This window comes from Pelmatolapia mariae, linkage group LG23 (genome assembly GCF_036321145.2).
Source record: "Pelmatolapia mariae isolate MD_Pm_ZW linkage group LG23, Pm_UMD_F_2, whole genome shotgun sequence".
Classification (NCBI taxonomy): Eukaryota; Metazoa; Chordata; class Actinopteri; order Cichliformes; family Cichlidae; genus Pelmatolapia; species Pelmatolapia mariae.
This window is the reverse complement of record NC_086246.1, coordinates 47,816,096-47,829,106: the sequence shown is the minus strand read 5'-3', so window position 1 is coordinate 47,829,106 and position 13,011 is coordinate 47,816,096. Positions and strand designations below refer to the sequence as shown.

At 45.2% G+C, this 13,011-nt stretch overlaps 1 protein-coding gene across 5 annotated transcripts in view; it reads left to right on the top strand.

Moving 5' to 3' along the window:
- Positions 1-13,011, top strand: part of tle2a (TLE family member 2, transcriptional corepressor a) — a 35,954-nt gene that overhangs the window by 20,058 nt on the left and 2,885 nt on the right. The window contains exons 3-16 of one of the 5 annotated variants that reach the window (XM_063466230.1): positions 907-970; positions 3,332-3,376; positions 5,491-5,553; positions 5,832-5,906; positions 6,420-6,630; positions 7,000-7,016; positions 7,695-7,790; positions 8,358-8,402; positions 9,420-9,581; positions 9,881-10,007; positions 10,954-11,150; positions 11,488-11,567; positions 12,092-12,341; positions 12,604-12,851. In XM_063466230.1, coding sequence (XP_063322300.1) covers positions 907-970; positions 3,332-3,376; positions 5,491-5,553; positions 5,832-5,906; positions 6,420-6,630; positions 7,000-7,016; positions 7,695-7,790; positions 8,358-8,402; positions 9,420-9,581; positions 9,881-10,007; positions 10,954-11,150; positions 11,488-11,567; positions 12,092-12,341; positions 12,604-12,851 — 1,680 coding nt within the window. Of the gene's footprint in view, positions 1-906; positions 971-3,331; positions 3,377-5,490; positions 5,554-5,831; positions 5,937-6,416; positions 6,631-6,999; positions 7,017-7,694; positions 7,791-8,357; positions 8,403-9,419; positions 9,582-9,880; positions 10,008-10,953; positions 11,151-11,487; positions 11,568-12,091; positions 12,342-12,603; positions 12,852-13,011 lie in introns of all 5 variants that reach the window. The other 4 variants (XM_063466228.1, XM_063466227.1, XM_063466231.1 and 1 more) reach the window with 4 other exon arrangements.

The window sequence follows — 13,011 nt, the reverse complement described above, 5'->3', positions numbered from 1 at the left end:
GTATTTCTGTGTGCGGGAGATGAAGAGAGTGCTGCAGAGGTAACAAGAAAGGTGTTTGTTTGCTCGGACCTGAGCGCATTTAGAAATGGTGTGTGTGTGTGAGTGTGTGTGTGTGTGTGTGTGTGTGTGTGTGTGTGTGTGTGTGTGTGTGTGTGTGTGCAAGTCTAGCAACTGACATCATCCAAATTTAGGAGACATCGGGGACCAGTTTGGGTGTGAGGAGAGATGAGCAGACGAAGAGGACAGACAGAAATATAGGACACATGGGAGCTGTGTTTGGCTGCTATCACCTCAGATACATTTTTGTGTTTGATTGCATTAGACTCCACGCCAGGCCTCGGAGTAACCAGCTTCCCGAAACGCTCACAGACAGACGCAGGTCACGTCCCGAACATACGCACAGACAAGTGAAACAGAACTGCCACACTTGACCCACTTGAAACAGAAACTTCAACTTCAGTCAAACTTGGCAAAGTTTGCAGTTCAAAGTGAAGCAGGGGACGGTCAGATCCAAAGACAGACAGGCTGGCTGGCAAATGGGAAAGCAACAAAATGAGGATGAATGGATGACACATGGATAGACTGAAAAAGAGAAAAGAAGAAGAGAAAGAGGGAGAGACACCTCGGATGTGCCTTCCTGCCTGCAGTCTTGGCTGAATTTCAGGCCCCGAGCGTGACTTTGTCTATTTCTGCTCTGCTCTGAGGTGATAATGGGCTGTCAGCACCCCGGTCACCCTGCTCCCTCCTCCCCAGTGAATGATGGAAACAGGAGGGGTGGGGGGCAGAGAATGAGTAGGGAATAATTTGTTGTCATGTTGCTAATTACACTGTGTATTTTTTATTTTGGAGTGTGATACAAATCAAAACGGCCAACCTATATTGTTTCCATTCTTCTCTGTGTTGCAGTTTGAAACTGGAGTGTGAGAAACTGGCTACAGAGAAGACTGAAATCCAGAGACACTATGTTATGGTGAGACACACACACACATCTTTCCACATTTACTCACAACAAGTGCAGTGCCAAGTCCCCTGAATCCCTTTCATCTGCTAACAGCTGCCAAACAACACCCAGCAAAAACCACACACAAGACCACACATGCACACACAAACACATATTAGCGAACTACAAAATAAATCCAAATTTTAACAGGTTTTTTTTCGATGGGAAAGTACTGGTACGTTTGTGTTTAGAGAAAAATGAAAATGTGGTTTATTTTCTGCAATAAGAAAACTCTTTATTAGAAATACTTTATATTCCTCGAAGGAGGAAACAGATTGGCAGAAGTGATGAATGTCTTAAAATTGTCTTGAATGTGAATTTAAGGTGGTTTATTTCGACTCTGTTGGGATCTTTTTCATTCATTGATTGGAGCTGAAAATGATCTCCAAAACTGGCGTAACTCAGAGCGTTAAACGTCTCACCAGCACTGCTCTGATTGATCACTTGTGGTCTGTCTGTTCTGGTGCTGCTGCGTAATGTGCCCAGTCATTGCAGATATTCCACTAAGTCTGAAACATTTGCACTCATCACAGAAATGAGAGCAAGTTATAGAAGCTGATGCATGGCTGTGATTTGAATAGCAGAAAATATCTGTAAATCTGGGCATGAAAACAAGAGTAACAAAGCGTAAAAGTGGTCCCTCTACCTCCGTGCTACTTAGAGGTACGACTGATTGTGAAGGATACATGATCAGCAGATCTTTTTCCAGATAAAGGGAAGGCCAAAACTCTTTGTCTTCTTCTCTTTTTTTGCTGTTTTTTTAGTCTGCAAACCTCCAGCCTTGATTTACCTGTGATCAGAGCCATAAACAACCACAGCTTACAGAGTGTAGGCTGCCCAGAACCCGCTGTGCCAAAAAAGAGCTATGTGGCAATCTTGGCACAGAGCGGGGGGCTTGAAGCAGGGAGGGGGATTGAAGTTTTAGCAATGGGGAGGAGGGGGTAGCTGGCATCAAGCACAGGCCAGGTCTCTTTGCTGGCTGATGATTTGGGGGAGTTTGGATGTTGCTTAGCAACAGACGAAACTTGGCAAAGCAATTGCCAAGCAGAGCTGCCAGCTGCCAGGAAAGGCGTCTTTTATGGAGGCTTACAGGCAAACACACACACACACACAGAGGAACGTGCACACGCGCCTTGAAAACACACACTCACAGCAAAGCATGCACACAAAGCACATAGATACACACGCCTACACACTTTGAGACTTGTGCTAAAAAACACATACACCTGCACAGACACACACACACACACACACAAACACACACATGTGCGCTAACTGCCAGGAAAGATGTCTGGAGAGAGAGGACCCCTGCCATCTCCTCTCCCATCCTGCCAGCCTGTTCTGGCTGTCCAACTGCCAATCTCATCTCTCCACAACCAGCCACGCTGAAAAGCAAATGTCAGCCTGCCACTTTTCAAGGCATCTGACTTTAAAATGTTCTCCCTTTCGGTCCATCTCTGAAAGAGAAGAGGGGGGACTGAGTGAAAGAGAGAGATCCTTACCTGTCTTTCTCTCTCTCTCTCTCTCTCTCTCTCTCTCTCTGGCATTCAACACCTCGTGCATTCCTCGCAGCTCCTTGTACTTTCGGGTAAAAGCCAGGGTCAAATAGCTCATATTAGACATGATTATTGCAATCGTCTGCCACCTTCCTCTGCCCGGCGACAATATCCCTCCCCCGCTTTGGGTTTCTGGCTTCCGAAACACGCCTCAGGGTCGTTTTATTGCCATTGACTTTCAGCAGATTCAAGGTGAAATTAGCGGCGATGAGCTTTTAGGGACATGCGGGCACTTCAGAGTGCTCGTGCTTGGCCTAACGTCGGGAAACTGGGAGCAAAGGAAAAGGTTGCGAGTGGTCTGGGAGTGTTGATTTGTCTCAATTCTTTTGTGTAAGAAAATAAAAATAGGTATTCTTCTTGGGTATACACTTCTTGTCTAGAGAATATTTGTGTTTTTCAGGTGAGACAGAAATATACTTTTTATGTGTTATTGAATTAGGCTTAAAGTTTATTGTCTATTGATCCTGCAAAAATGCCAAGACTTACAATACTTTTGACTTAGCAGCCTAGTTTGCAGCAGTGTATTTGTTGGGCTGTTTTATCACAGCCTTATTGGTTTAAGGCTTTTAATGAGAGTTGCCGAAAAATATAAACCGGGTTTATTTTATGTTAATGTCCGTGTTTTATCTTTCAGCAGATGACTTGTTTCCTACAGTGTATCCATGGGAAATGATTTCATTGTATAGAAAAACATCCTGTGTTACCCTTGTGTTTCACAGTCTCTTATTCTCTATGTACGTTCATGTCTATTAACCGATATTCTCCTTTGTTTCAGTATTACGAAATGTCCTACGGCCTTAACATTGAAATGCACAAACAGGTGAGTCAGGATTCTCTCTCTTTCTGCACCCCACCCCCATCTCGAAGCTTTGCATTTTTCTCTTGTATTATCACTTCTTCCTTCCTTTGCCCTCAATCAGCTCAAAAACTGTGAGAATTATTTTTTAAGGAAAATCTCCCGTCTCTGCTGCTGTTATGTCAATCCTCTCTGTGATGGACTTGTAGAGCGGTGTTATGCTGTGGAGGTGTTAATAGGATCCACAAACAGAATTCATTTCTCCACCACAGACAGATGAGAATACTCTGCCCTTCCCTCTTGCCCATCATAAATCCCCGTCTGTTATTCCCTCCCTCTGTCCTTTCAATTCTCTCACTGTTGCCCTACTTCTCCATCCCATCTTCCTTTTTTTTATCCTTTCCCTTCAATTTATGTCTTACTGTATCTTTTTAATGCTCCCCGCGCTTAATCTCCATTTCTTCACCATCTCTGTCGCTCTTCCTTTTGATTGATTTCTCTTTCTCTTTATCTCCCTATTTTCCGTGCACCCTGTCTCCACCTCTGTCTCCTTCTAGACATACAGTCCATGCTGAATTTCACTTTAAATCAGGTCACTGCCTTCCTGCTGTCTGCTCTCTTTCCTTCTCTTCGTTCATTTCGCCATCTCAATCGCTTTGCTTTTGACATGCTGCTGTCCCCCACCCCACTCCCACCTCACATACACACACACATGCACATGACACCACCACCACTTCCCAATCTCGATTTTCCTCCTCCGCCTTCCTTCTGTTCTTCTTTCTATTTCTCTTCTCCCTCCTACATCCTTCGTTCATTGGCTGTCATTTCCTCAACCCAATCTGCCCTTTTCCTCCTCCTCCTCCTCCTCCTCTCCTTCCTCTGCCTCCTCTTTTCATTTCCCCTCTCTCATTTTGTCCTCCCCTCTTTATCCTCTTTCTCTCGATTGCTCGTGTTCTCTCCTTCTCTCCCTTTCTCTCTCTCTCCCTCCTGAAGATGTCATTTAGTAGTTGGAGCTCTCTAACAAGAAATCATTGTGTCTCCCTTGGGGTGGGGGGTGATGGATTCAGAGGATGGAGGGGAGAAGGGCAGGAGTAGAGGGGGGCACTCTGGCTGGCTGACAAATGGAGAGTAGAGGGAGGGAGAGAGGTGGGCAAGCAAGAGGAATGAGAGAAAGAGCATGAGAGAGGAAGAGCAAGAAAAAGGAAGGGTGGAAGTTCAGTCCAGCATCAATAAATCACTTAAGAGAGAGAATGGGGTGGGGTGAGTGTGGCTATGCACACAAACACACTCACATGGATTCTCACACATGCGAGCACACATCCACACAGAACAGGGTCTAGCTGTCAACAAGATAAACAGCCTGTGGCCATAATGATGTTGTCATGATCTCTGCATGCATATCATTACTGGCCCTAACGGCCTTGTTGGGCCTGCCGCTAAACATGATTTTGCGTGCGTGCGTGCACACGCGTGTGTGCGTTAGACATTACATGGCGGAGCTTGTAACACTGATTACTGTGCTAATATTAGGGAGGGAGGAATGAAACGAGGAATAGATGGATGGAAAGAGCGATAAATGGAGTGGGATGGAAGGAAAAAGGGAAAGAGAAATGGCGGTGAGTTGGGGTGGGGGGGTGGAGGAAGAGTTTGCTGTTGGCTGTGTAGTAGAGCAGATCGAGACAGACACACACCCACAGCAAGAATCACTGACCCCCAGCAGGAAACACACACACACACACTCAAGCATGCAAAATGCAAACACACACACAGACAAACAGACATGCAAGGACACACCAGGAACACATGCACACACACAAGATGGTGAATTGGGTATGCATGCACAGAGACACACACGATGTGTGGGCTGGCTGTGGCCACAGCAGATGCTGTCCATGAATATTTTAGCCAAACTCTCTGGCAGAGTTTCCATTTGCATGGACCAGATGTAAGCAGCTGAAATATTTACCACACTGGCCCTGGGAGAAACAGGCCACAGCCACACTGTGTGCGTGCGCCTGTGTGTGTAACCTTCATGAGGGTGTGCGTGTTCTTTGTGTTCATGCTGAATCCTGGCTGTGCGAGTGTTTGTGTGTGTGTGTTTATTCATCAAAGTGACAGTACCTTTTTTTCTCTTTTAGACGGAGATTGCCAAGCGGTTGAACGTGATCTGTGCTCAGCTCATCCCCTTCCTGTCACAGGAGGTGGGACACACACACACACACACACGATGTGTCACATTCAGTCCTCTTTCTTTTCTCTCCTGCGTGAGATCGACGCACACAGGAGGTGTGCACATACATACACATTTATCACTGTCACACACAGAGCTGCAGATGGACAAAACTTAAGAGCACATTCATTTTCTTCAGCCACTAAAAGTCAAACGACAAATGCTATAAATTATATTTCTTATGAGTTCACTGTTGGGGGAAAAAACAGACTAATTATTCATCTACTGACATTTTGGTTTGTTCCACAGCACCAACAACAGGTGGTCCAGGCCATGGAACGCGCCAAACAGGTGACCATGGGGGAGCTAAATGCTTCGATAGGGGTACGTGGGCTCCCCCCTCTGCCTCATAGCGTGTGTACCTTATACTCCCGCATTTTTATTTTTCTTTCTGTTCTTTTCCTTTTAGTAAGAATATTCATTGGCCAGCTCTAAAATATGTTGATTTTTTATTTTTGTTTTGTAAAAAAAGACTATTTTTGACTATTTATGGTGTCTGACAACCACCTAAAAAAGGCCCAAAAGTCACAAATTTAAATTATGTCCCAATCAGTTTGTTTGGAATTCAGATGTAAATTAAATTCATGGAAAATTTGGCCTTGCTTTAAAATTATTTCCCATCCCTTTCAATTTGATTGCAAAGCTTCCCATATTAAAGAGCCACTCCCTTGACCTTAACATGCCTCCTCTCGTGCACATCGCAGCAATTAGTTCCCTTCCTTTCCTTCCTTCTCTCTTCCTCTCGATCAATTCCTGTGAAGTAAGCTTGCGCTTGTAAGTCACCCAGATATTTCTGTCTCCTCTTTTTCTGTTTCTTTGTATTTCTCGTTATAGCAGCAGCTTCAAGCTCAGCACCTTTCCCAGCACGCCCAGGGTTTGCCAGTGGGCCCACACCCATCAGGACTGCCCCACCCCAGCCTGGCCCTCAGCAGCGGGTCCGGCCTCCTGGCCTTGTCTGGCGCTTTGGGTGCTCAGCTCGCTGCCAAGGATGAGAGAGCTCACCTCGAGGCAGCCGCCGCTGCCGCCGCCGCTGCCGAGCATCACCGAGGTACAGCAGCAGCGCACTTCTTGTTTCAATTTGTTCAAAGAAAAACACGTGAAAGTCCAGATGAGTTCGTGCCCGAGAGACGAGCTGGATTACATTTTTTGTAGATGAAAACATCTCGCTGGGTTAGCAGCAGAGCAAACATCAGAATGCGCTCTATGAACTCCAATGATTGCCTTTTGCTTTGGAATTTTGGCAGGGCACCGGAGCGCTGCTGATCGCAACACCCCTCAGGGATATTTTCCCACTGAGTCATCAGCTGCAGCGTGATGTATAGTGATGGCATGTAGTCTGACGTTTGTGTATCTTTATGTGTGTGTCTGTCCGTCCTGCTGTCCTCTGACTGGATGTGCTTCTGCATGGAATGAACAGATCGTGAAGCAGGACCAGTGAGTACAATTTACTACGCAGTCACTTATATATTATTTGTAGATGCTATAATGGATGTTTTTTCTTTATTTAACCTGTGTACAATTTCTATTACTGTTGCGCATTATTTGCCTGCAGACACATTTTCCAGTATGACGGCATAAGTAAACATTTCCTTCTTGCATGTGAGCACTAAGGTGACATGTTTTTACAGCTCTTCTCGTTCTCATTTAACAACAGTAACGTAGCTTACTTTTAGCACAGAGTTACTGTCGGCTATAGAGGAACCACTATGATAACAATTTTTATGCCAGCGCTATAAAATATTTATCTGGCTGGGTTAAAAAAAAAATGGTATCAGTGCCAAATCATGCTTTGACCACTCGGCACTCTTTTCTGCTGCCTTCAAGAAAACTTGAAAGATTCTTTCTTCTTCTCACTGAGCCGGCCAATCGATGCAGCCTGATATTCTTTCACATTCATCTCTGCAGCTTATGAGCCTGACATGATTTATGCAGTCCCTCTCACCTCATTATCACCCTCTTCCTTCGCGCCCTCACGCATATTTCTCCACTGCTCTGTCCTTCTTACCTTCATCTCCTCCTCTTCTTTGCACCTCCCCGCACACACCTCCCCCTCGCTCCCTGCCTCTCTGTCTCAATTCCATCCTCTCTGCCCTCTCTCCCTCATCTCCACAGAGCTCTCTGTCCAATGGGGATAAGGGTCGCCCAGCAGACTACCTCAGCAACGGCAAGAAGAGGAAAGCTGATGAGAAGGAGTTCATGACAGACTATGTGAGGACGTTTTCATAATGCTCTTGAATGTTTGAGCAACTGTAAGAAAGTTCCATCCAACTCTGCCGGGCCTCGTCAGATAAGACTGGTGGTGTCTGCGTAGCGGCAGGCCAGCAGACTTTTAAAAGCTGCTCTTTCTTCCAAAGTAATTGAAATAGTTTCACTTTCTGCTGTGCTTACTTTGCTGTTGGAGTAATTGTGAGAGATCAGATATATCAGACCTTGAGAGGATTTGTTTTAGTGAGAGATAAATGCCTCCTTTTATCCCGAAGTTCAGAATTATCAACGTGTTCAAGATTTTAAATAAAAACACAAGCCTGTTCCTGAGAGGATTTCACATGTCCGAGTTAAGAATCTCTAATTAATTACATTTCTATCGTTTATTGTCCACGTTTACTGAACTCAGCACCTTCACCGGGTATTAATCAAAAATTTTCCAAATGCAATAAACTACTCACAGAGAAACTTGTTTGCGTGTGACTTTGTGTGTTGTATATTTCTACATGTAATCTGCATACATCAGACCGCAGAGCGGGAGTGTCTCATCTCACCTTCTTTCTCTTTCAGGGCAGCGATGTGGATAAGAGTGATGATAATTTGGTAGTAGATGAGGTTAGTAGGCGGCCGCTGGCCTCTGTTTGCCTCACTTGACCGCTTTCATCTGCATACATCATGTAAACATACCCAGCAGGAACACATGAATAGTAATTATACTAATCCCTCTCCACCCTCCTTCACCTCCACCTGTCCTCATTTAGCAGCACAGAGCTATAAAATACATAGGTACACAAACGCCACTGTAGTTCAAGCTGTCCTCATTTTAAAAAGCCTCTTGGTTAGAGATGGTTTTTTTTCAAGTAATGTAAAAGTGGAATAAAATAATTTATTTACAGCAAAGATTAACAAAAAAAAAAAACAGTCAGCACATTTATTCTTTATCTTAAAATTATGCAAATAAAAGAATAAGTATCAAAGCAAGGCGATTAGCTTATATCCGCTTTTAAAAATGTGTTGAGCTGTGTTAGTTTAAAATAAATTATAACAATAGCAGCAGAAGTAGATCTTCCAAGTTTATGTAAGCAATTAGTTTCCACTAAAAATAACACAGATAAAATCTGTGCATCTATCATGTTAGGTCATATATCTTACACATCTTACAGACAAGACTTCTGCTGCCACAGTTGTTTTATGAGACAGTCACTTCAAATATCTAGCAGTGAGGCTTAATTGGGTTACGAGGCCATTACAATGGCCAGCTCCGACCGTTCGGTGTAGGACCACCATTGAAGCAATGACCAAAGATTTCACAGCGATTGTTCACCTTGCGGGTCGTCTTTTATCTCAAAAGCCCAAAATAAATTCTTTGTTTCGCAATGTGTGAATGCAAAAGACACGTCTTTTCCGACGTGCCCCTTTACCTACTTAATGGGGCAAAGGATGAGGACGTCATTTACACTGGAAAGCATGTCAGCCAAACATTTTTCACCTTATGAACTGGCAGAAGAATTACAGCAAGAGAAATTGGTTTCGTTGTTTTGTTTCCTGGCTTTTTTGGAAAACATAGAAATGTGAGCCTCTGTTTGAACTTGGGAAAGATATGACTTCTAACTTCTGTGTTTTAAAACTCAGGATCCATCGTCACCCCGCAGTGTGCAGTCCTACTCATCCCGGGAAAATGGTTTGGACAAAATGCCCCCGTCCCGTAAAGAGGGTCCCCCGCAGGCCAGCCCCACCTCCCTGGCCTCATCCAGCAGTGCCACCTCCCCGTCCCGTGGCAAAGAGCCCCCACAGGTAGACAGACACAATGTTTCTCAAATGGAGACAAGGTGAAGCAAGAAACCCCATTAATATATTAATTTAATGTGGGGTGCATTTTATTCAGCTTTTCTCTTCATGATTGATAGCTTGTCTCTACGTTATTTTGTCGGATGCTCCCATCCCACAATGGTCCCATCCACTCTTGGTCCTTCTTAATATCATCTTGTGTTTTATTTCCCATTCTTCTTCCTCCCTGTCACTTTCCTTCTGTCCTTTATTACTAAGTCCTTCCAGATTTAAAACATTCTTTTTTCTGTTCCACTCTCCCCCAGAGAGAGAAATCCAGCACTCCAGGTATGAAGCCAGGGACCCCGATGTCTCAGGAGTCCAATACCCCAGGACCAAGTGGACCCCCACAGTTCAGACCTGTCCCCGGCAAGCCTGGCGTCGACCCCCTCGGTGAGAACGCCCTTAGCTTTCTTTAATTCCCCTAAAGGGCGCATAGCCTGTGCTTTATTGCTAAAACCCTTCACTGGACTTCAGGGAGACTGTAGATAAAGTGTGAGGCGGACAGCCGAGGACACCACGGACGAGCAGTTCTTGTTGTACTACTTCCTAATCCTCTTGGAGTGTGCGTACATGCTGCTCAGAGGATCCATTAAACATATGAATCTGTATCTGCAGAGCCAAGCGTTTAGCTCTGTTACATTGGCTTTGTTACACGAAATGTTTCTAGCAACATCGGGCTGCAGTAGTTGGTATGGGTGTCAGCCAGCTCCCCACCACCGACCACCATCTGGACTTAATAAGCAGCTGTGGGCAAAAATATTCTGTGTGCCTCACTTTTTAAATGGAAAGATTAGGGGAGGTGATGGACTGTGACTGTGAGCTGCTTCATAATGAGCCTCCATCTATTCCAGTGTATCATCTCTTTTCTCTTTTCTCACGTCACCTGTTAGCCTCTGCTCCGTTTCCTCTCCGCACACACATCTACACTATTATGTATGCATGCATGCGCCGTCGTAGGTGCACCTACACGTGCAGATGGAGGGATGTAGAGGATGCTAATTTGAGCGCACAGAGACGTACATGCCGTCCCCCTGCAGGATGGTAAGTTGGCCAGCAGGGGTCAGTAGTGGTCTAGTGCTGATATCATCCAGCCTTTTGTTGCAGCTTATTCACAGCCTGTCAGTCCCAGCTGTCGCTTGCTTTAAAAGACTCTGCAGAGGGAGTCACCTTAATAAAATGTGTATGTTATTCCAACCTATGTAAAAAAAAAAAATAAAATCCAAAATAAAAATAAAAATTATATATGAAGCTCAGGTCTCATTCAGTAATTTTGCCACCTGACTAATCCAAAACAAATCATCTATCTTTTCTTTTCTGCCCTTTCTTTTACGTTCAGCTCTTGGTCTGAGAAACCCCCTGGCGGTGCAGGGAGCGTACCCACCGGGGGCTTTTGGCCTACCCCCTCCAGGGGTGAATGGGGACCTGCCCGGGGCTGCGGGCTATGGCGCTGGTCTCCACTTGGTCTCCCCCCAAATGAATGGAGCTGCAGCAGCGGCGGCAGCAGCTGCCGCAGGCTATGGACGGTCCCCTGTGGTGAGCTCGACGCTCTGCACATAATTTGTCTTTGCAGTGTCACTGTCATATGTCATACCTCAGCATATAAACCAGTCAGAGGGCAGAAAGAGGGATATATATGGAAAAGAAGAGAGCAGCTGCATTGCCATTTTTAAAATTTACGGGCTCGGCTCTTCAGAAGTCTTTCATGTCATCTCGTTTTATTTTGATCTTTCAGATTTACGCTGCCTCTGTATGACCAATTTTAACAAATTAACTGTGATCTTTTCTCTCTTCTACCATGAACCATCTATTTTATTTAATAGTTTTCAGCATTATTTTCTTCCCTATGTTGACTTATCTCTGCCTCTTCCAGGTGGGCTATGAGTCTCCACACCCACACATGAGGGTCCCTGGGCTGCCTGCCAGCTTGCAGTCTGCTGCCTCCGGGAAACCGTGAGTTTTCTCTTCCTTGGTTGCTATCATGCAGATCTTCTGCTGTTCACTATTAACGGCACTCAGAAGCTCAGTTTGTCCTCAGAGTTCAGTTACAAAGCTTTAAGAAAACAAAAGATGAACAATTAGAGATTTTGAAGCCTTTTGAGATTTTAAAACTTCGTTAGGCCAAAATGTAAAGCACCAAGACATTTTTTTAAAATTAGAACGGTGGTGTTCATGCATTAAGAGTTTGTAAGTGAGTTCATCCTTTAAGCATTTGAGAAATGTCTTTAAAAGTGTTAGCAGTGTGCCTCGTTTCACTTTCTTGTGTGTAATATTTCTTTCTTTAGCAGATGAATAGCCAGAGTGTTCTGTGATGTTTTAATTTAAACACAGAGATATTACTCTATGACCAAAGTACAAGAGCTTCATGTGTGCTTTTTTAAACTACATACATAAAACGGTGCCCGTCACAGTAACTTGTCCTGACGTATGGTTACTGCAGCACTGAATCTGTTATCCATCTCTTTCTGTTCCCTCAGCGCCTACTCCTTCCATGTGAGCGCTGATGGTCAGATGCAGCCGGTGCCCTTTCCCCCTGACGCCCTGCTCGGACCGGGCATTCCTCGTCACGCCCGTCAGATCCACACCCTGAGCCACGGGGAGGTGGTGTGCGCCGTCACCATCAGCACCTCGACGCGTCACGTCTACACCGGAGGGAAGGGCTGCGTCAAGGTGTGGGACATCAGCCAACCAGGAAGCAAGAGCCCCATGGCCCAGCTGGACTGTCTGGTGAGAAATAAAGGAGGACAGATAGATGGATGCTTTGCAGATCGGTTTTAAAGCCTGCTGCCCATCTCGTGTCTAGTAATGTTATTTTACTGCTGAAATTGATGTGCTTGCTATTCACACTTTTCAAGATCAATCCTCCAGCGTCTTTATACTTTTCTGTAACCACATGCTTTAATTTATATCACATTGTTGAACTACCCAGAATATATATGTCTGTATAATTTTATAGTGATGCATTTATCATTTTATGATGCTCAATCAGAACAGGGATAACTACATCCGATCCTGCAAGCTGCTCTCTGACGGTCGAACCTTGATTGTCGGAGGAGAGGCCAGCACGCTGTCAATCTGGGATCTGGCCACTCCTACTCCTCGCATCAAGGCGGAGCTGACGTCGTCCGCTCCCGCCTGCTACGCCCTGGCCATCTCGCCCGACAACAAGGTCTGCTTTTCCTGCTGCAGCGACGGCAACATCGTCGTCTGGGACCTTCACAACCAGACGCTGGTTAGGTAAGAGGAGAAGGAAGTGGCTGATTCATCGTCTTCACCGGTTTCCTGCAGTCAGATGAGGAGAGCAGATGGGAGTGGGAAATAGCCAGATTATTTTCAGGTTGGGAGACGAGAGACTGATGGAAAAGGTATGGAGTGGGATGTTGAGAAGAGAGGGAGA